Genomic DNA, 23,373 nt, shown 5'->3' on the forward strand with positions numbered 1-23,373 from the left:
ATTTTTTAACGAATCTCTGCTATGTATACGCGAATTTTCTCGTAGATTAAAATACAAGCGAGTAAACGCATTCTTTTTGACGGGAACTTTTAATTCGCTTTAGTGTATTTCCTTTGAAGCACTCTACTCCGTCAAATTACCAAAGTATATTCTAGTTCGGCAATATTCTGGTCGCAAAGCATAATTGCTCAATGGTTAAGCTCGACCAGAGGAATTTTATCATACTAATAATGCACCGTTTCGCGAGCATATTATGTAGCCACCCTCCACGAAATGCAATATTCTGGAACACGGTTTCAAACAGATAGCGAAGCAATCTTCTTTTGACGAAGACCGTCGACAGAGATTAATCAAACCTAGCCAAGGAATATTTACCTACCTGTAAATACGTTCGCGGGCGCAGTCATATTATAAAATATGTATTGCCCAAAGATCAAAGCTATCCTTTTATAGTTATGTAACACCTTTCTGTTGAATAGCAACATGTAAATTCGTAGCTCGCAGTAACGAATTCCTAAATGGTTAAATCCCTGGATTCCCAATTAAATAGTTAACGAGTGCTGCTGACTAAAGTTTAAATCCTCTTTTTTGAACACTCCACGTTAACGAATAATGTTCCATGCATACACACCAACGGGCTTAATAATAATACTGCACCCGCGAGGGATTAATTTCCTTCCGCTATTTTAATATTTAAACGGTAATCTTCGCAGCTTAAGATTATTAATCGTAAAGAATAATACGCGATTCTGCAACATTTTAAAAGTTTCGAAAAGCTCGAATAAGACTGCGAATTGCACGAGGATTAACGGTAGGAATAATTCGATCGAATTAGTTGAATTTCGTAGATCGAACGAATTTCGAACGGGTCGAAAACCGAGTTCGATTAAGAGCTTGGGTCACAGCCGACGATATATCGTCGCTGCGATCTTAATTGCCTTTTCAATCCCGAAATGTTCGCTCGACTATCGAAATTTCAATTAAAATCATCGCCATCCCTATTACGCACGAATTGTTACGCGCCCATTGAAAAGCCCATTTATACGGCCCTGACGTTTCTTGGAAACAATGCCGATTCAGGCTGATTCGCTTTCGTTCCTACGCCTTTATTCACTCACCGTTCCGTGTTTTACGCCCGTACACGATAAAAGAACGCACAGAGAGGAATGCGATCATCGAGTTCGGTAAATTGAGAGTTCAATTATCAAGCGAATAAGCGTCGCTCGTAATAAGCCGAAAATGTTCCATTTGTTCACAAATGACTCGCATAACTTCAGCGCGATCTTTATTAGTTCATTCCTAATTGATTCGACGAAGAATAAGAGAGAGTTGACCCGATACATGAATTAGATTAGGATTTCCTATAGTTTCAGATCCACTTTCGACAATTTGCAAGGTACAAAGTTGCTTCATTATTATCTTAACGCTCAACCGGCATGGGTACTTAATTTGAAATTGAAAATAAATTTAAAAAATAAACGACGAAACAAATTAATACACACATTTATTGTTTATCTTGATGAAAATCAATTCTGATTTCAAGGAATGTAACAAAATGTGTGTCTTATAACAAGAAGCCTCATTTTTAAAGCTTCAAAAATTCCAAATCTAAAACTCAAAAATACTTAAACTCCAAGACACCAAATCTCTAAATTTCTAAAACCCAAAAAATTCTAAAATTATGAGCCCCAAATTCCCAACCATAAATTTAGGGAAGACTAAAATGAAACAATTTCGGTCAGCAAAACGAATTGACCCTTATTAGCCCTTGTTAACGAATAGTCAGCTTACGCACAGTTATTAAACGAGGTCACGTTTGTATGCAAAACATACTCGTGAGAAGTTAAATTACAAAAAGCATTGCTCTCAATTACACCGTTTTTACGGTCAATGTTTTATTTCTCCTAATGTTACCATTTTATGTAATTACGCTTTTCAAAAGCGAATGCCAGTTAAACGCGACATATTTTATGAATTTTCACCTGCAGTTTCAACGGCGAAGAAATAAAAAATAAGCGGTGTGGTATTCGATGAATGAACGCTCGGGGAATGCAACCTTAGCTAAAACGCATTTTTCACGTCCGCGATTCAAGTTTCGAGTGACCATGTCCGCGAAACCAGTTCGTTTCATACTCGATTAATCTCTGGATTGGCGAAAGTGCCGGACAAGTTTTCGATTAGAAACGCGATGAAATCAATCCAGATTCTGTCTCATTCAACGGAGATAGTAAACAAATGTGACGCAACCGACCGCATTCCTCTCTTATCAAGCAATTACCGGGTAATTGATATAATTTCTGAGATATTAACCCTCTCGAGAAATGCAATCTTAACAAGAATTATCATTATCTTGATATCACTTCATATCTCTTACCTTGCTGCAAGAATACTCAGAAACTTGCATCTCGAAAAATGTATCAAAAGTTACAAAACAGACGTATATGATTCTAAACCTACTAAACGTATCTTCTCGACGTGCGAATGTAAAAAATGATCGATAAAATTGAACCGCGATTAGACTTCGCTGACAATCAAATCTCACCTTCTGCAACAATTGATCATATCACATTGTGTGCCATAATGGCATCAATTTCTTTTCAACGACCCACCCATCCGAGAACGTGATATCACTGCTTCTGTACCTGGTATCTTTGTTCTCTCGTATTAATGTCACGTGTAACAGAAACGTTACGATAACTCACTGGTGGTCCGTATGACCCAGGTACTTATGATTCATCGTCGCTATGAATCTTTTAATAAACCCTAACAGGAACAATGGACGTCCAGTCTCTCCAAACCTACAACTAGTTTACAGTCATAACTCGTAACTTTGTTGTCCCCCTTTTATCTATAAAATACAATTTTTCGTCTACAAAAATTAAAATTTTTTATCTACAAAAATTAGTCTTTGTCTAAAAAAATTAAAACCTTTGTCTAGCAAAAATAAAAATTTGTTGTCTACAAAAATTAGTCTTTGTCTAAAAATATTAAAACCTTTGTTTAGAAAAATAAAAATTGCTTCAGCAAATTTCTAAACGTTCAGTGTGTCAAAATGGTCAGGATAGTGATTAAAGAATTTTTGATGATAGAGTGTAATCAGGTGTGTTAGCGTGAATTTCCTGATTTACGAACAAGCTCGACCGCGATAGTATATCTCGCTCAAATATCGGAAATCGGTCCATTGTGCACAATCGGATACGCGTTGACGATTCGAAACGTACCGCGAGAGCGGTATTTGCGATACGATCGTTTCCGCGATTTCATTTAACCGACAATTAATCGAACAAAAGTTATTTTAGTTATTACTATCGAGTTTGGCAGGAAATTACCGATTGCGTTTTTTTTTTCAATTTTTCGAATAGAAGTGTACGGAAACGATTTAACGTCGCAGTTCGTGTAGAACATAAGACCTTAGATCAATATATTCAGCATCAATATTTTAGGATTCCGGCAATCGATATCGGCGTCTGAAAAGTACCTTCACCCCTTGCACTATTTTAAGTGTGATTCGTGGCGCAAATCTATGATTAATTTTAGACTAATTTTTAATATACTTCTATTTGGAGTCGTGACGCACTTGTTCAACTATGATCAATGTTACTCAAATTCTTAATATTCTTCCACTTGGAGTTCCAGTCTAATTATTAGTAAACAATTGATATCAAATTGACATAACATCGACACCTGAAAAGTCATAGTCCAAGTTAATATTTCGTTTTTGTACAATATTGAAAATGTTCATGAAATAAAATTGTATACTGCTTCAATAATTTTTTATGGACAGTAATTTTTGAAATATGCAAAGTCACAGTACTCTGCAATTGACTGTTTAACGATCGTGTACTTTCAAACACAGCCTGTACCGGTCGAAATTAAAATCGGGTTGTTTGGAAAAAAATAATCGCTCGTGTCGTATCCACGAATTCACGATTATTTCTCCCCCGCCCTTGCTCGCACGGGACGAACAGTTCGCCGGTGTTTTCAACGCGAAACTTTATGGAAATTTCGGTTGCCCAAGCTCGCAGCAAGTGCTTCGTTTAAATTTCATTATCTTGAACACCGGCTAAATGACACGTTCCTCGTTCCCAACGACCCGAGTAAAACTTACCTAGTCGTGTCGTAAACGAATTAGATGATAACAATTGTCGTGTGCGTCGTTGTAGCTCCGAATCCAAAAACGATAAAAATAGGGAGCATAATGCAGATTTCGAGTTCTAAATTTATAGCTTTAATTTATTACTTTAACTTGTAAAATTAACTCTTTATCCTACTGCATCGTAACGCACTCGTGACGCACACTACATTCTTAATAAACGAGACTCGTATTTCCATCGCAATTGAATTTTGTATTCACTTTCAATTATCTTCACATTCTAAGATCAATACGTCTACATACAATACGTCTCTAACTTTATTTTTCTCTATTCTTTTATTCTTCTCGTCTTCATATAGTAACAATAATTACTCATTTGTGTATGACGCAACATCCTAGAAAATTGTAGGTTAAGCGGTTGAAGACTGCTTGACAACGAAACATAAAATTTCCTCTCGTTCCAATTACCTTCTCTTTTTAAATTAAATTGTTCAAGTTTATTATAATATCGTATATTACCTTATTTATTTAAAACGGTTACGACGGACTATTTATAAACGTACCGTAATGCAAATCAGTGAATAATAAAAATGCGAAGTTACATGATAACGTAAACAAAGTTCATCTGGTCGTGAAGAGCGCGACAACTTCAGGCGGATGCTAATTCCGCCCTTTTCTCCCTGACGCGATTATTCGTCTAAAATTGAACGTCAAGCGTAGGCGAGCATCCAGTTGCTATTTTTGCCCTTGTTATCCGGGTAAATAGTATCGACGCGATTATTTCAAAACGCATTTGAAACGGGCAAGTTTGAATAAGTAATTTATTCGTGAACGGAGAACGGGAACGCTCGATGGATACGCGACATAAAACGTTACTATGTGTGTCGCACGGATAAACAGTTATGTCGCGTATCATGCATATTAACATTTATTAACCTAACTACTTTTTGATATCTATATTCGATAATTATTGTTTCCTGTCATTTGCACGTGTCATAGAAGTACCAAATTGTAATTAGTGGTTGATAGAGTAGATAATGAAAAAGTAAAACAATTAATGCGTTCACTGGCACGGTGAAAACGAACTCGTATAGTATGACATACATATAGCAGAGCCGACACTAGGGCCTGCGAGGCCCGGAGCGGGAGACAGGTCACCAGAGTGTAACTAACTGTACAGTGATCGTCGAAGCCCTATCAACAAGAATTGAAATTGAACTTTCTACAGTTCTGAATCAAAAATTTCTGAATGTAACTTCTACATTTTCATCTTCATTTATAAACTGCGCCACTTTCGCGACGATCAACGCGTTAAACGTCAAAATTACTGTAACGTGACATTGACCGTCAAAGTGTTAACTTCTTTGTGAAACGGTTTCACTATGTCAGTAACTGAGAATAAATCAGTTATGAATAAACTTCTCAATGGGTTTGCACTTTACATTCCGTATACAACACACCTACTACGATGACTATGTAATCTTGCACATGCACCACGCGCAATATATAAAACGAATATAAAATTGGATAATAGAAGCACGTCGTATGAAACACGGGATGAGCGCCACTGACTAGATGTACCGATGATTTAAAACACGTTCCGTTAAATCACATACGTATGCACATATTAGAACTGTCTATCCGTGGGATGAGACCCGCCACTCCCGCGAATCCCACGGCTAAAAAATGCCTGTGGCATCTGTGACATAACCTATCTTGGCTTCGTTTGGACATGTACTAATCATAAAAATGAGCGCGCGTCCTTTTGTTTCGCACAAAGTGTTCCTACTATATTTTTCACACCGTAGACGCGTACAACGTGGTAGCAAACGATGCTCTTTAAACTGAACAGCTTGGAGTTCAGAAAAGGGAAAACTTTATAACATGCGACTCGTACGCGTGGTATGGTCATTGATGCATCAGGTGTCAGTCACCTCGAAAGGGTACGCGAGTCTCACGTGTGCGCCTTCCATGTACGACCGACCTCGAGAGTGATCTCGAAGCACGTGCCTCGATACAATTTCCTCACAGCTCACGTACACACGTATAGAACAACGTAAAATTAAGACTCACCAATTTTTCAGGATAGATATGTCGTGACGGATTCTCCTTGCTCTTCCTTCGTCCGTCGTTCTCCTTGCACGTCCTCTGTACCTTTCACCGTTTCGCAACGTGTCAGCGGAGGAATTGGTCGAATAGCACGGATCCGGGACAGTCACTTGTCACGAGTGTCGAACACGAGGATCACTAGAACGAAACTCGACGACGTGGAGAAACGTCGTTCACGATCGTACCGGTACGATCACACTCCGAAACGCGCTACGAACACGACTGCTCCATGCCGTGCCATGGATCAGCTGCTACTACCGCAGCGCTGCCGCGCGTTGTGGCACGCGAGTGAACTAAGGAGTGGGGGAAGGGCGGGAACGTGACGGGCAAACACGCTATTGGTTCAATTTCGAGGTCGAGATCTGTGCACCGACCGAGATTCAGCAACAAACTGTTTCAAAATTATAATTGTGTACTTGTTCGATGAAAAATCTTCGTAAAAATTCGCTAAATTCCATTTAACCCCTTCAAACATCACTTGTTCCAAGGAACACCTTGCATTACTCGAATCACAGACTGATTAATAATAATGAATTTTGGATTGAAGACATTACTGTAGTAAACTGATGTCATTTCTTAATTCTGCAAATTCCTGGACACGTATAATGTATCCGAAAAGTATTGTTATATGTTCTAAAATCGGAAGAGAATAAATATTTACATAATAATGTATAAAGGACTCGAATGAGTTAAGGAAATACTTTTTTAAAATTGTTAAATTAAAATAGATCACGTCATAAAAATCTACCTTTCTTATTTCATAATGAATGCTCCTTTTCCTTCTATTTACTACCTTTTTGTATTTATTTCATACGTGTAATCACTTAACTGTGTCTTAAATTGGCGCCAATGTCGCCTTTTTATAACTGAATTGCTCAGCTGCGCACTATTCCCTCTTAAAATTTGTATTCACGTACAATTAAATTTTTGTAATTGCTTGCTTTGCACAACAATGAAAGAGTACATAACATTATAGTACAGCAAATATTATGATAATCTGAAGATGTCATAAAAGCCACCTTTTTATGTATTTTCATGCGCGCGCTGCAAATTGTATCACTATTGCCACCTAACGGCGCAGGTTCAAAAGAGTGAAGCAGAAAATTGCTGCTCTTTTATAGAATAAGCAGGTTTCACATTCAATTGACTAGAAAAGAACAGTTCCACAGTTTTAATGTAATTCACATAATAACATCATAATTGGATCAAGACAATAAAATCGAAAATTTAAAAAATTATATTTCCAAGTTCGGAAATACTATTGCCATCTACTAAAGAATACCGGCACTAAAATATTTTGAAGTCCATACATATTTGCCTATGTTTTCATTTTGTTATATGAGTGCATCAGGATGAATTAAAGCTGTTGAAAGTAATTCATATAAAAAGACGCACATAATATTAATTTTTGAATTTTGATCTTGATGTACCAAATACTGGTATCAAAAAGCAATTTTGTGTTGTGCTCATTTCATCATTTCATACTAGATGACACTGTCAGCATTACTGTCGAAACGTTTGCTTCATCGTGCAATAATGTCATAAATACTTTAATATTTACATAATACTTAACAGCATGTATTGAAAAATTATACTGCATTATGCAATGATAATGTACATAGATAATTAAAGTTGAATGTATCTTAAATGTACAAACATATTGTATCATAAACTGTACAGGTGAAGTATTGCTATATAATATTCTTATTTTCTGTTCAATGTAATCATTATATTTTATTTTTGTATGCAATATAATATGTTTTATTTGTAGCTTTTCATACATGCATGTATAGAAACACAAAGGTATTAAATCCCACTCTCAAGTTCATTTCATCGTAAAATAGCTTCGACCTAACCTAAAATTTTAGTTCCATTACCTATTACAATTGACGATCATAAATCTAGAAATAAACTATGGCTTGTGATACAAGAATAATATGTTTCCAACATTGCTGCTCGAAGAGCATATTTTGTAAAAATGTTCCAGAAACCTGTCCAATTTGTGAAATATATATTACAGAATATAAGGTTGATCCCTTCCTTGTCCCATATCCTTATAAAAATGCAACATATCAACCAACTTCTATAATAGTGAGACCATCCCAAGGTGATTTCTTAAGTGACTATCATGTTGCTAATGATTTACATATAGGAATAACAAATTCTGATGGAATTATTTTTGAATACGACAAACACGGAGTTATAATAAATGATTATTCAAAGTGGACAAACTGTATTGCATTACAGATTGTCCCATCATCTTGGGATGATCATTGGAACGAGACATTGAAAATAATGTTAAAAAGTACTAAATGGAAGTCTGATAATTATGATGAAACTTCAATGAACTGCTTTAATTTTGTCATAGAATTTTTAAATAATTTACAGTATATAAACATGAAGTTTACAAATAAAGAAGATATGTGCAATGAACTGATATTACCAAAAATCCAAGAAGCAATTAAATATAATACTTTGTTTAAGAAGCTAGAAAATAATGCATATTTTATATTGTAAAAGACTATTTTTCTATTTGTACCTCTTAATATTGTTCGTATAAATATAAATGTAATACATATTAATTTATCATAATAAATTTATTTTATTTATTATTGACACATGTAATACATGAAATATTTTATTTGTTACCCTAGGTTATCTAACAGCAAAATGAGTTATAAAAGTATTAGATTATTTTCAAATTACAAAAAAGGACTTCTTCACTTAGTAAGGAATGCTTCATCTAGCAATGATCAGTATAAATTTGATGTAATTGTTGTTGGTGGTGGTCATGCTGGAACAGAAGCTTGTGCTGCTGCAGCCAGGATGGGTGCAAAGACATTACTAGTAACCCATAAAAAGAGTACAGTAGGTATGAATAATATATCTATCTTAATAGAAAACACAATTCAATACATATAATAATTTTGTTATAGGGGAAATGTCATGTAATCCATCCTTTGGTGGAATTGGTAAGGGTAATCTCATGAGAGAAATTGATGCCTTAGATGGGGTTTGTTGTCGTATATGTGACATTTCTGGTATTCATTACAAAGTATTGAATAAAAAAAAAGGGCCAGCTGTATGGGGTTACAGAGCACAAATAGATCGTGATTTATACAAAAAACATCTTCAGGCAGAACTGTTTAATACACCTGGGCTACACATATGCGAATCTTCTGTTGAAGATTTAATTATACAAGGAGATTCTCCAAATTGTTGTGGAATAATTCTTAGTAAGTACTGGATATCCTTATTTCGGAAACGATTTGTAATGTGCAAAACTTATGTTATAGGAGATGGAACAAAAGTATATAGTGATGCAGTTGTTATAACAACTGGTACCTTCTTAAAGGGTCAAATCAACATTGGTCTAGAAAAACGACCTGCCGGTAGATTAGGCGATGAACCTAGCATCGGACTAGCTAACACATTGGAAAGGATTGGATTTAAACTGGGAAGATTAAAAACTGGTAAATATCCTATATGTTTCTGTATTATACTTCACAACATTTTCTAAGCTTTTTGGTGTTTTTGTAGGTACTCCACCACGAATAGAAAAATCTACCATAGATTTCTCTAAATGCATACTAGCACTTCCTGACGAAATATCAACACCTTTTTCATTTATGAATGAAACGGTGTGGTTGCCGGTAGAAAAACAGTTAAACTGTCACATGACATTTACCAACGAGAAGGTGGCAAAGATCATAAGAGACAACATGCATTGTAATTTACACGTTACAGAAGAGATATCGGGCCCACGATATTGCCCTAGCATAGAAAGTAAGGTGCTAAAATTTTCAGCGATTCAACATCAAATTTGGTTAGAACCCGAAGGAATCGATTCGCCTATAACCTACCCTAGTGGATTATCTTGTACGCTGCCAGCAGAAAAGCAAGAAGAGCTTATCAAGTGTATTCCAGGATTAGAAAACGCTAGGATGTGTAAGTATTATTAATATTTAAGTACTTCTGGTGGCTTCAATATATCTTGTTCGATTTATTTATAGTGAGACCGGGTTATGGGGTCGAGTACGATTATATAGATCCAAGAGAATTGACAAATAGATTGGAAACGAAGAAGATTCCAGGATTATTTCTGGCTGGACAGATAAATGGTACAACCGGATACGAAGAAGCAGCTGCTCAAGGAATTGTAGCTGGTGCTAATGCAGCAGCCAAGGTCTATATATTTTTTTGCGTATTCTATAAATTTCCTACAGGAGATTCACGCCTTTTTTACATGCATTTTTCAGGTGCTCAATAAAACACCGTTGATCATAAGTCGAACAGAGGGTTACATCGGCGTCCTCATCGATGACCTAACTGTCCTAGGTGCAAGCGAGCCGTACAGGATGTTCACCAGTCGTGCAGAGTTCCGCTTGAGTCTGAGGCCAGATAACGCGGACAAAAGACTTACCAGAAAAGGATATGAAACCGGTTGCGTATCAGAGGAACGAATGGCGAAAACGGAGAAAATCCTGTCGAGACTGGAAGAAAATCTCGAGTTGCTCAAAAGTGAAAAGCGATCGATTTACAAATGGAGACAACTGTTCAATGCCTCACAGAGTAGAAATGCTGTTACGAAATCTGCGTTTGATATACTACGTACAGTTGAAATAAACTTGACCATCGATATGCTGATTTCTGCGCTTCCAGATCGTTTCGGACACCTTGCAAAGGACCCGATTATCGCAAAAAGACTAGAGGTTTGAGAATATTTTCTTGTTTCCATGATCCATCGTGTCTCGTTACGAATAATATGAGCAAATCAGTACAGATCCATTGCTAGTTATTATGACCAATCAATTGATCTTGTAGATAGAAGCATTATACGCGTTAGGCATCAAGGAGCAGCAGCAAGAGGTCAATGAAATTCGCAAGAACGAGCAGATGATCATACCACCAAACATAGACTACAGCTTGTAAGTTGAATAATACGAAATGAACGTTAACATCTATCAAGAACAATCATTCTTTTCAACGATTTATTTTAGACCTCGATTAAACCTGTCTACAGAGGAAAGAGAAAAACTATCAGCATTGCAACCATGTACGGTAAGTATATATAATAACAGTATTTTATATTATATTATATCTGTTACTTCTATATTGTAGATTGCAGCAGCTAGTCGAATATCAGGCGTAACTCCCGGTGGTATTTTACGCCTGATATATTATTTAAAATCAACTGTAATGAGCGGCGCATGAGCCATGATTGATCCGAATAAACAATTTACTCAATCGTATTCGTCGTACGTATTTCTGTCCTTCATTCATTTCAGTTAATGCGGTAACTAAAAATAATCCCGATACGTGATCGAAACGAAAGCAAGCTACCGGCTAAAACGTTGAACCAAAGTCTAGAGCGACCCAAATTCTCCGAATGTCGCTCAACTATCGCGAGCAAATGTTCGATTTACTAGTAGAGTAAACATAAGGTTATTGCCCCCGCGTTTTACCACCGGATGCACCATACTAGCACTCATCGATCTTCTCCAAATAGAAACTTGTCTGCTATTTGACAAGTATTATCGGAAACCATTGTTTGGACGGATGTCTACTGCGAAATTATTCATAATGTCCGTTTAACATAGTTTTAAATATACCTCGTATATCATGTATTCGGTCAGAACGCACGAAATCCGATTGTAGACGTACTTGTAAACTCCATTCGTCTAATAAGATTGCTTACAATGCGGTCGAAGTTTCCGTTTCGCCTAACATAGCTAATGTCAGAGTCCATAACATGGAAGTTGCCTGATTGAATTAGGAAGGGTTCTGTCCACCTTCAAACTTCTCACTACCGAATTGATGAAGCATACTCGGAGTAAACGTCGTTACGAGATTACCGGAGTAATCAATTTACGTGACCGTACGCGTGTACAGTTGCTCTTTCGTCGTTTCGAATCTTGGACTAAAACAAATGGTATGCAAGTCCGGTCGCGAGCAAACTTAGTTAAGGTCCATGCTCTATACGTGAGAGGGCAGAAGGTTATAAAACACCCAAATTTCTAAATTCGATCTACCAAGACAATGTAAAGGATGGGAGATCTCTTTTAAGGACTTGTATAAAATTATTTTTGGAGATAGAAGTCAACGATACGAAAGATAAAAATTGAGAACGGTAAACTTACTAACAGTTATCATTTATTATACCATTAGTGCGATAGTAAATACTGTTACAATACATTGTACAGGAATGGTGTGTACGATCGGCCTTAGTACAGGGTCGTTGTAATCGTAAATCCTCTACCACGATGATAATTGGCTGTTCTCTACATGGTTAATCGAGCCAAGACGAGTTCGTCGCAAACTTGTCTTTAATATGCTCGACGAGTTAATACTATTGTCTCTTTATATAGCCTCCGTGTCGCCGAAGAATTCTTCTTCTCGATATACATATAACAATTTCTACGACGGAACAGTTTCTTTTCTCTACTTCCTCGATGCTGTCGTAAAAAATATACAAAAAGTGACAAACTATTTTGGCCAAACCGCGAAGAATACAATGTTGAAACTAGCCTCGAGCTTCTCATTTTACCAAACGTATTTTTATCGGTATATTATTAATTTCTTCTTTATATTTAGCATATAATAGTTTCAAATGGACGATTTTTTCATGGTACATACATTCAACATTGAATTTTCCACGGTACGAAATTACATCGTGAAGGTACGAGGTTCTCGATGACTATGAATATATTGACAAGCGATTGAAACAGGAAAAGATATCGGAAACACGATCATGTCGTCTTAACTCTTTTGCTCTGAAAAATGTACACGGTGTGACCTCGAAAAATGAATATTGAAGTGTGAAGAATATCATAGTTAAAAATATAATATTTTTCAGAATGCAATCAAACTCTGATAATTTCGAAAAATAACTCTAATTACAGTACTAAATTTCATAGTTAGTGCAGAGGACAATTGTGTATCGTCAGCACTCTCCACGTCAACGTCCAGTCGTCACCAACGCATTCTGTCCACGGTGAGCATATTTTGTCACAAACGTGTCAGAGCCAAAGGGTTAAAGCAGCCTGATACGTAAGCAATAAATCGTAATCGATTGTCTTCTACCATAAATAAATTGCTTTAATAACAAATTCTATCCGACACTAATATCCATATAACTAAGTAAACAGTGCTGTACAATAAAAAGGTTTATCGCTAATTGCTCGCCAATTTATTCGCAGTTTTAATCACCGTAATTTCTCTTCCACCTCTCGTACCCTTCTCGTGTTTCACCTTAATACTACTTTTATACTGGCAAGCTACCGTGTACGTTTATTATTCCTATGTTTACTTGTACGTGTGTATGTGTATATACTATACTTCTCTTATCGTTCCATACGCCAACAACGACTACTTCGAATAAATTAATTTAAGGCTACGTCTGTACCTTGCTTCATCGATTATCCTACCTATCCGACTAAACACTATTATTACGAACGCTGAATATCGAGTTCACCGTACATTGCGAGTCCTTGTTGTGATCAGCTTCCATAGAAGGAAGAGAATCTTGTTTTCGAACCGCAAAGCTGGTAACAGCAAGAACGTTAATAACTTACATGTTTATGCGCGTTACGGTAGCGTTATCGTTCTTAGACTAACGCGACTCAACGCTGTAATTACAAATATGTAATAATATTATAACGACGAGGAGTATGTTATCTACAAGGATGCGATGGCGAGCGACGATCGATGCGAAAGAACGCGAGTCGGTTTTTATTCCAATTTTTATTCCCTTCGTTGAACGAACATTTGTCAAACTAAATCAAATTATCGTAAACAATGTTAATTTTAATATTTGAAAGTTCGTGGAAAAATGCAGGGATTTAAGCCCTCAGGTCGAATGTTTCACCCATTACGCCAACACATAAATAAATAACGAAAATCCGACCCCGTCATTTACCAGTTAATTGATCTTTGAACGCGTGTCAGGTGGGAAATAAAAGGGAAAAATGTCGACAATTCGTGCGAGCAAAAAGGTTGCCGCCGCGTCGTTACACATCGTTCGAGCGCGATTATACACAGCGAGGGATTTATAATCGAGTTAATGCTCGTTGATACACTAATTACACGGTGCGGTTCACACACACTTCACATTGTCACGCGATCATTTGTAACTTGCACACGCGATGCGAACGCAAGTCTCGTCAAACAGTGCCGTAATTTTTATCGTTCATTGGTCGCACGTTATTTTGGATCGAGGAAATTTTGACGACGTTGCGTTCCACCCTCATTCACGCACAGAAGAAAAGGAACTAATATGGTTTTCGAAACTACCCGTCTCCGAGTGGAATCCATTTTGTCTTTCGATTTTGAATTACGAACAGGAGTCAGTAAACTTTTCAGATGAAATTTTTAATGGTTCCGTATGTCCATAGAGATTTCATTTTACAAAAATCTGCTCAGTTCGCGAAGCGTACAAATGTTTAACATCTGACCTCGTAAAGGAACGAGTTTACTAACTCCTGTTAGAGATAAGGAATATAGTGTAATGCAGGTTGAAATCAGTTTGTTATCGTGTGGATCTTCGCACAGAGTCCAGATAGTTTCGACTAACATGAGAACGAAGAATAACACGTGGATCAGTCTCTTGAATGCACCTGAAAAAACAATGACAATGACAATGATTACTCTACTCGCGGCGATGACCGCGTACTTGTGCTCTAAAGAATAGCAAACTCCAGTGCGAGGTACTCTAACTCTACGTAAACGCGAGACGGTTTTTATGCGGTGCTTGCTTCCTCGTTTTTCCACAAATTCCTCGACGATTCTTGCATTAAAAACATATGTCATATCCTTGAATGCATTAAAGCAGTCGTATCAAAAATCTGCATAAACGTAAAGTACGCAAGAAATTCTCCTTGAAGTTGTTACATAAAAAGTTTACACGAACGCAAAAACTTTAGAATTGTGCGAAGTCGTCGAAAGGAAAATGTCAAGATCATTATTTCACGGCGAAAGCTCGATTAATTGATCGATGCATCGTGAATGAATCTGTCGAGGAATGTGATCGGAAGTTGGACCGGAAATCGCGCAAATGGTCGCACGCGATGCAAGAACCGTGGAGACTTCGCTCGGCCTCCGGTTGGTTCTCCATTGTATACAGTTCGGCACATTGAACACCACGTTTGGAAGGCATTTCAGAAGGCATTGAATTCCTAGTGTGTATTGTCACGAGTTCTCGTCGATTATGCCCTGACCTACCTACGTATTTCGTGTAAGCGTGACTCATTTCGATGAAAAAGAAACAAAAGTCCCGATCGATCATCGTGCGATTCGTCGCGAACTTGAGCGTGATACGACGAGAATTTCATTGCTTTTATATTGTTCGATCAGTTAACGCCTTAAGTCGGTATTCCGTTATTCGTAATTCAACTAAAAACGTTTCCTCGGCATCGATCAAATGAACAACGAACGAAACCCCGTTTGACGCTATCGATTCGCAACAAGTACCAACTTAAGGGGTTAAGGTGTTTGCGATATTAAAAAGTATAAAAAAGAACGTTCGATGCTTCGTTGTGCTTCCATGAAATTATGGATATAATCTGTAAATTCTTATCAAAAGTTCCTGCAGAGGTGTTGAACATGTGTTCGCTTCGATTTTGGCAGTATAGATACACTTTCTTTTTACACGAACCGCTGACAAACGGCGTGTTAGCTGGTTACATATAAGTTGTCGTTGGACGACGTTTTGCGTCCAATGGAATATCTGTAGGGTCATCTATGTTTCGTTCTTTTAGTAACAAAACGTAACAATATTCGAATAATGGTGCTTTTACAATTAGTAAACTGCTAATGACTGATTGCAACGTACACCCTCCCAATGTTTATAAAAGTGCAAAAATCATTATTATAATGAGAAGATGGTGCGAAAGTGTAGTTGTCCTTACGTCTGCTTAAACTTAGCTAATCGAGAAGCCGATATCGAGACGAGGTCACATTGTAAAAACTCTTAATGATAATGGCAGTCACTATTGTAGCCGGTTACGGTGTCGATGTAAATTTATGCCGAAGGAAATCGAACGGCGATCGCTCGCGGCTTTAGATACGCTCCACGAATAATGAAGAGAAGAAAGCTCGGAGTTCGTGGTTCGTCCTTTCCTAGTACGGTGACAGTGAACGCGGGTCAAGGTCATTGCATGCTTCATCGAATTTACTGTCCTGATTATTCAGTCTTTCGAGTCGCTCATGAATATGCAGCATTTTTGGTCCCAATCGAATTATTCTTCTGTAAAATAAATACGAATCGAATTCAATTTTAAACGAACTACGACATGGATGTGCCGAGTCCTTGCATAAAAATGAAGAACTCAACGACAGACCCTGGTTATTCTACGCGTTAACCGTTCACCACGCATAACATCAAAATCATCTAACATTAATTTAAATTATTACAATTTTATAGTCTTACAATACTAAGGTATAATTATCTTAAATAAGTTATCGTAGGTCAACTACACCAGCAAAATATTTATTCTTAAGAGTATTTTTAATTTAGTATAATAATTAATCTTCCGTCGGAAGGGATTAGAAAGAAATTCAATCACAAGCTTTCGGTTTTAAAATCGCTACGTAATAGCCAACGAAGAAGATAATAACGTAATTTGAACGCAACAAATGATCGATAATAACGTCTCTCCTCGATATCGTTCTCCGTAATAACAGACACCAGATTCTCGTGTACTCAATTAAGATGACCCCACAGCACGCAAAAGTCAACGCAACTCGACAGCGCGAATTACGATCTTAACGCGAAGCGTACTCGAGCGACTCTAGGGAGCTCGAATCGGAAGGACGGGGTTCTCTACGAATATTTGTCGCTTCGCGTTGTTTTCTCCGCTCTCCATTGCGTTGTCTAGCGAGACAATGAACTATTCAAAGTGACAAGCTGTCGTTGTACCGTTTTCTACGCGCCCAAGTCCACGGGGAAGGGCGTCCTTGGTCGACCACTTCTGTCTCTAACGAAGGTCTACGACCTCTAGAGACAAGAATTTTCGAGGCCTACTAGAATTTGCCGCGGAAACGTGTCTCGTCGAAGCGCAAAATCATCCGGAACGGGGATGATCGGTTAAACGAGACGCGATGCCGAGCGCGAAGCTCACGATCTCAAGGTCGACGACCCTCTAACGCGATCAGCGAAGCATTCGACGAAGATTCATCGTGTTCGAAGATCGATCAAACGAGACGTAGCAAGAAATCCACGGAAAGGGTTCTGCTCGGCCGGCATCGATTCATCACCCGCTTCGTATACAGTGCTCTTTCCGCTCTGTAAGCTTCCGTGTCTGGTTGTGCGTCCCTAGAAACACACGTGGCTAGCTCTGCGTCCCGTCCGTCGGATCCCGTGGATCTCTGTTTACGGGAAGTTCCTGCGCTTTGGATCTCGAAAGCGCCAGGGTTCGATGCTTCTTTAACAGATGGTTTCCAACGGAACGGTCTTCGTGCTGGGATTCTGAGTGACGCTGTCGCCCATGCTGGGCATGCCGTGACTGGTGGTGCTTAGTCCGTTTCCCTGCCTTTCGGCGTTCGTTCTCGGGTTTCGGTTGCAGATCCTCTTCACCGCGGCACGGACCTGAGGCTGGCAGCCGACCACCGCGAAGATCAGCACTCCTTGGAACGCGTTTATCATGTCCGTGAAATACCAGATGTACTGCGGACCTCCGACTGCCCATGAGACCACGTCCGCTACCCAGGTGACGCCCATCACTACTACCAGTTTCATGCATACTCGACCGAGCGCGGCTCTGGAACAGAAATGTTTTGTTTTTTCAAATACCTGCAGATAGCAGCTTCAGCGGACGACGTATTCCTGAACATGTAATTTCTATCGAAATGTACTCTTATTTTCTGTTACTCCTTATATCCTCGTAGCATGGTTTCTAGTTCGCATAACAGTACTACGAGTTTCGACAACTGGGTTCGAGATAATCGTAGCTTTGATAAGGACTCGCCAGTAAATTGAGTTAATTAGACATCGAGCGAGATTCTATTCGTATAAACGAGCTTCTATTACGTATGTTGTAATCTTTCAAATGGTGAGAGAAGGTTTATTGGGTTTAAAAAGGAGGATCACCGATGGTCCGGATAACTTAATTGGTTAAAGCAGTCGCACGGGAAGCAAAGATACGGGTGGACGTCGAGCGAGACAAGCTTTTTTAAAGAACCTAAGAATTTCAAGAATTATCCACAGTATAGACTCCCAAATTCCCTTTAGATTTATAGTATCTTTAAAATTTCAAAATCATAAATAGATTCCCCGGAAAGTACGACGTTTACAAATTTCCCGAATGTCGTTCATCAACGATACCGCAAACGCTGGCGACGAATTTCCGGTGACAAAAACGACCCCGATTCAATTAGCGCAGCGTTCAATTACGACGGGCATAAATCAGCCCACAAACGTATCCGTTTGTTCGGCATGACACGTTGCATCGCGCATAATGCATGCATCGCATTGTGACCGAAGTCAAAGCATTATTAATTCGTTCCGGCAGAGTATTCGCAGCCCGTTACGGTGTTGTGTCGCGAAATTATACCATTACAAAGGTTACGCAATCCTCTTACCCTCCCGTCAGTTCTCGTCACCCGTACAACCTTGCATTTACAAATGTTTCAGACATTTCTTTTTTCATTACCATAGACGCCGTGTCGTTTACGTCTGAATTTTATTTTCAAACAGCGCAATTGTTATATGGGGATGCATTGTCATGCGTTGCATAATCACGTATACATAATGTACGTCACGAGGACCTCCAGAGACATAGTTTGATTTGATTAGGGTGACAGCTGTAACCTACGCTGTTTCAGGAACATGTTGCTTTAACCGATCGCAACTCTCCTTTCTTACTATCCAAGGATGATATCATGGGAACTGTACCGATCTTGCCAATCATAGGTTTGGACGAATTTTTTGCACCTACATCGATATACCCTATTTTTGTATCAGTTTTTTCAGAGAGGGTGCTAGTCATTCTTGTCTGAAGGTGGCTATTTAACCCTGACGGAATGACAGCGCAGATTTTTTACAGCCTCTCGTAAAGTTTGAGGTAATTTTAATTTTCGTACAATCACCGCTTTCTCCGTGAATTAAAAACGAGTTCGTGGAAGATTTAGACATTTATTTCATTTACCTTCCCCCTCGGTAACGCGTGTAACACGATCCGGCGATGTTGTGACAGCCGTATCCTTCTATTCTCGTGCTTTCGCTAATTGTTACGAGCGGACAAGCCGCGATTTCCAGTTGGCGGTGGTTAAAAATAGTCGGGATCCGTCGACGACGCGAGAGAAGAGGAAACTGAAGGAAAAGCGGCGAGAAAGTTTCGTAGTTGTCGCGTGGAGCGTATAGAAACTCGAGCCGATTGAAACTACCGTCCAGATAGGCAATTTCGAACGCACCGCTTCTCTAAATACAGCCTCACTTCCGGGGTGAGGTCTGGATTATGAAAGTCAAATCAGCGGCGCGAACATTTGCGTAAAGTTTCACTATTACGCTTCTGGTTAATAGTCGACCGATTTTGAATCCAAGATGTTGCGAGATAGAAACCAACGGTTTGGTAAATAGAAGAGAATCTGATAACAAGTCGATAATTGGATGCTAACTATTCACGCGTCGATGGATAGAATTCAATCGAATTGCTGTTTGTACTGCAAACGGTTTATAGCTTTCGAGTTAAATTGTATGAGATTTTTTGGAATATGCCGTCTGACGCGTAACGTAATGTTTATCTAAACTCGGATCTTTATGAGGATTCGTGCTTGATTCGCAGGTTAGATAATGGGTTAAGGAATGTAATTTTAAACGAACTGGCTCTGTTAGCGACACGCTTGTCAGTTCGCAGCCTTCTGGTCCTGAAGCTGCGTTAACGTCTGGACCAGAGGATTTCGTGACGGTGAATACGCTGGGCTCCGGGTCTAAAATTACTCGGGGAAGCCAACGTTTGCATTCGGAATTATGAATCACAATCACGGGTAATCTCGATTCTCCGTCGTTTAATGTAATTCAGCTTTTAACAAAATTCTCTACGTTCGTAGAGAACGCGGCCTCCGAAACGCAGAAATTCCCATACCTCTGAAAGCTTCTAGCGATGTTCCGCGTTCGAATGACACGTCATAACAATACGGCAAGCGGGAAGTTACGCGAGCCAGTGTTAATGGGAATATCGCCGTAATTTTCGCGTAAATAATGCAGAACTTTTATTATTGATCCACGGTTGCGAGGCAATCTGTGTATTATTGGAACGAACACGGCCGGTTGAAAAATTCATGGAAGCGTCGAGGCGTTGATCATTCGAAATCCAAACAGAAAGGTTTGTCGGTAATGATATGCGCGGAAAGCAAATTAGAAGCAAGGAGGTGAACTCGCGTGTGCCCAGGAACGCGCATACGTATGCTTCGGGGCAGGTGGGGACGAAAGGCGTGATAAGCATGAAAGTCGAAGAAAGGAATGCAAACAAACGGTCGATCACCTGTGAAACAGCTGCGAGCGAAAGAACCAGCATAAGCTCGATGAAAAGAATTCGACAGAAATCAAAGATAAGCGATTTTTGAAGTTGAAACGATGAAAAGCTTTTTGGATGCCAAACAAAAGCAAACAAAGCGGAAGAAAGATTTCTACCTTCTACAAAAGACTTCTAAATTTTTGAGCGTTTAAATATTCTTGGATGTATTCATTATTCCATGCATAAATAGCTATCTCTGTTTTCGTATTTTCTCTAGTTGTACTTTTTTGACGTTAAGATAATTCTTCTTTTGGTGCGTTTTCCTCAGAGCTAAATTACTGCTTTCGAACGGTTCGAAAGCATAACAAATGCGACGGAAAGATGAAAAGCGTGAAAAACGTAGAAGCGAACGAAGGGAAATCATTCACGGAATAGACAGTCGTACGCTCGCATTTTTATTCGATGCTCCAAATTAATGCCACTCTACGAGTTTCAAAAGAAGGCAGTTTCGTGGATACACCGACAGGTTAATTGACGTAACGAGACAGAACGGTGGATATGGATTGTTAGCGACTGACTGAGACTGGAAATATGAACGGCATTAATAGCAAAAAAAAAAGCATATGCGATGCGACACAGGGGTCGTCGATGCACGACTCGATCGCTCGTTACCCTCGCAAGAATAACGAGACGCGTTCAACGGAGACTATTTTGTTTGCTCAGATAAAGCTGACATTCTCGACGTAATCGTTACTAATCGCTATGGAGCAAAAAGGAACACGGCAGGAAGTAAAAAGTATCGTCGACGATTTACAAAATCCTTCGTACAGCTGTGTACAGGCAAAGCTGAGAATAGAAAAGAATGTTTCTCGTCGGTTTTAATGGATTAACGGAAAACAGATCAAACGCAGCTTTCGCATGATCAACGTTACGATTCAATTTCCTCGAACTGTTCTTTTCCGATTCCTCGGAACACAAGGAACGGCCAAAGGAATGTTACTCGTCTCGAGGATCCTGCCAGCCAGAAAAATTGAAACGATGACAGGGAAGGAAACGAGAAACGACTGTAGACGGACAGGCACAAAGTAAATTCATTTATTATGATCCGGAAGAGGAGATTAGCAACTGTACAGCGAACGGAGACAACCGAAATAATGTGGGTCTATCCGGTAACCGAGGTCGGTGGTGGCCGTTCATTTTTCTTGCGACTTTCGTTCACCAGAGTGCCCTCCATCCGGAATCTCACCGAGCCAGAGAAAACACAGGTCTCCACTTTGCGGCCCTTCAAATCCTCCAAAGAGAAACGACGACGAGACACGAGAACGAGATGCAACCGTCACTGCACCCCTTCCGCGATGCAGCTGACGGCCATAGCTCGTGTTTTATCGCGTTTACGTTCAATCGGGTAATCTTGTCGTTTACGGCCCCGGGCCGCTTCAAATGGACATTGCAGTTTTGATTGGAACCGCTGCGATAATTTCGACATTCCGTGTATTTGAATAACGAAATTGGCCTCGCGATTATTCGACTACATCTGTATTCCAAACTTTTCGCATATTCAAGGCTTTATAGCCATAATCTCGACGTCGCTCGAGTTTTATTCGCGAGCCGTTTATTTTAACAACAACGTGGATTCTTTAAATCATAACTGGGGAAGCTGGCAGCGGCCTGTCTTCGGAGCAATTTTATGAATGAATGGGACGGAATTCTTGTTCGAACTTCTTTGAGATAGAAAATGTTTTATGGCAGAGTATTTTTACACTTCTGATTTGCATCCGTTGCTTGTTTTTCTGGTGACTTTAATTTTATGGATTAATTCAAAAATTGAGGAAAGTTTCCAAATCTTATTCTGTGTTGTGATCAGTATTCCGGCACAATTATTCTAAAAAAGAATTATTTAAACAAACATCACTAACATTCTTTAAAACACTGTTCGCCTCTGTTTCATAATCTAGAGAACGTATATTTTCGCAACATTATTTCGATAAAACAATCAAGCTGTACTATAAGAATAAATAAATGAGTTCGTGGTTGAACTTGAAGCGGATCGACTCCAAACTTTAACACTAAATCATTCGTACATAAGCCACGAAAATATTATTTTCCCATAGATAATGAAGTTCGTGAAGCGTCGAAAGAGACGGAGAAGCCAAATATTATCACGCAGATGAGAACGGGATGCGAAAAAATGGACAGGCAGCATCATGCTGCGAATCTCTATTCCGCTATTATAGCTCGTCCCTATCTCTCCCCATAGGCGCAGACAGAGGCGTACGTCCAAAAGAGAATCGCAAATTGAGATCGTCAATATCAATTTCGTACAGGTCGAGGGAGCAAAGGTGGTTCGAAGGGACGCTGGCGTACGAATGGAAAATAACGATTCGATGCCTGATATCTGTCGGCGCGGCAGTGATAAAATAAATTCTCCTTTGAGCCGACGTTACCGTGTGAAAAGGCTGTCGGCTGACGAGCATATATATATTAAATATCCGAAAAAATGTGATTCGTCAAACGACACTCGTTGCGCATCGCCGCTTCCATACGGTTCAAACACGAGGGTGAAAGAAACATTTCTGTGGAATTTTCTTTCGAGATTCTACTATTGGGGACCCCTTTATTCCCCTTTACTGCTGAAGTTATAAACTGTGAAACCTTCTTTCTTTATTTATTAATTTCTAGTCTACTGGAAAGTCGATATTATGGAAAAAGGTTTTATAGTTT

General features: G+C 39.0%; 3 protein-coding genes across 6 annotated transcripts in view; 1 reads left to right on the forward strand and 2 right to left on the reverse strand.

Moving 5' to 3' along the window:
* Tpst (tyrosylprotein sulfotransferase) overlaps positions 1 to 6,465 on the reverse strand; it is a 142,892-nt gene extending 136,427 nt beyond the window's left edge. For all 3 annotated transcript variants that reach the window (XM_076530378.1, XM_076530379.1, XM_076530375.1), the window contains exon 1: positions 6,167 to 6,465. The gene's annotated coding sequence lies outside the window, so the exon portion shown is untranslated. The remainder of the gene's footprint in view (positions 1 to 6,166) is intronic.
* Positions 6,466 to 7,680: 1,215 nt separating this feature from the next.
* LOC100877336 (5-taurinomethyluridine-[tRNA] synthase subunit MTO1, mitochondrial) lies at positions 7,681 to 11,454 on the forward strand. Of its 2 annotated transcripts, XM_003706474.3 has the most exons (10): positions 7,681 to 7,882; positions 8,857 to 9,074; positions 9,139 to 9,438; positions 9,499 to 9,675; positions 9,743 to 10,150; positions 10,216 to 10,388; positions 10,462 to 10,914; positions 11,027 to 11,130; positions 11,203 to 11,263; positions 11,324 to 11,454. In XM_003706474.3, the coding sequence occupies exons 1-10, from the start codon at positions 7,839 to 7,841 to the stop codon at positions 11,414 to 11,416; spliced, it is 2,031 nt and encodes a 676-aa protein (XP_003706522.3). In that variant the 5' UTR covers positions 7,681 to 7,838; the 3' UTR covers positions 11,417 to 11,454. The 2 variants fall into 2 exon arrangements, with proteins under 2 accessions (XP_003706522.3, XP_012148124.2); XM_012292734.2 differs by lacking the exon at positions 7,681 to 7,882 and having other exon boundaries at positions 8,932 to 9,070.
* Positions 11,455 to 12,338: 884 nt separating this feature from the next.
* The window catches only part of mthl1 (adhesion G-protein coupled receptor methuselah-like 1), a 133,432-nt gene continuing 122,397 nt past the window's right edge, over positions 12,339 to 23,373 (reverse strand). The window contains exon 7 of the mRNA XM_003706466.3: positions 12,339 to 17,958. Within this exon, the coding sequence (XP_003706514.2) occupies positions 17,625 to 17,958 (334 nt within the window). The 3' untranslated portion in view covers positions 12,339 to 17,624. The remainder of the gene's footprint in view (positions 17,959 to 23,373) is intronic.

This window comes from Megachile rotundata, chromosome 4 (assembly GCF_050947335.1).
Source record: "Megachile rotundata isolate GNS110a chromosome 4, iyMegRotu1, whole genome shotgun sequence".
In the NCBI taxonomy this organism is placed as follows: domain Eukaryota; kingdom Metazoa; phylum Arthropoda; class Insecta; order Hymenoptera; family Megachilidae; genus Megachile; species Megachile rotundata.

What these genes read in the sequence shown, in the direction of transcription:
- LOC100877336 (XM_003706474.3), top strand. Translation starts at nt 7,839, where the DNA reads ATGTATCTTAAATGTACAAACATATTGTATCATAAACTGTACAG. An exon ending in CCATAAAAAGAGTACAGTAG is followed by an intron (nt 9,075 to 9,138) that starts GTATGAATAATA and finishes ATTTTGTTATAG; the next exon opens with GGGAAATGTCATGTAATCCA. An exon ending in ATTAGAAAACGCTAGGATGT is followed by an intron (nt 10,151 to 10,215) that starts GTAAGTATTATT and finishes ATTTATTTATAG; the next exon opens with TGAGACCGGGTTATGGGGTC.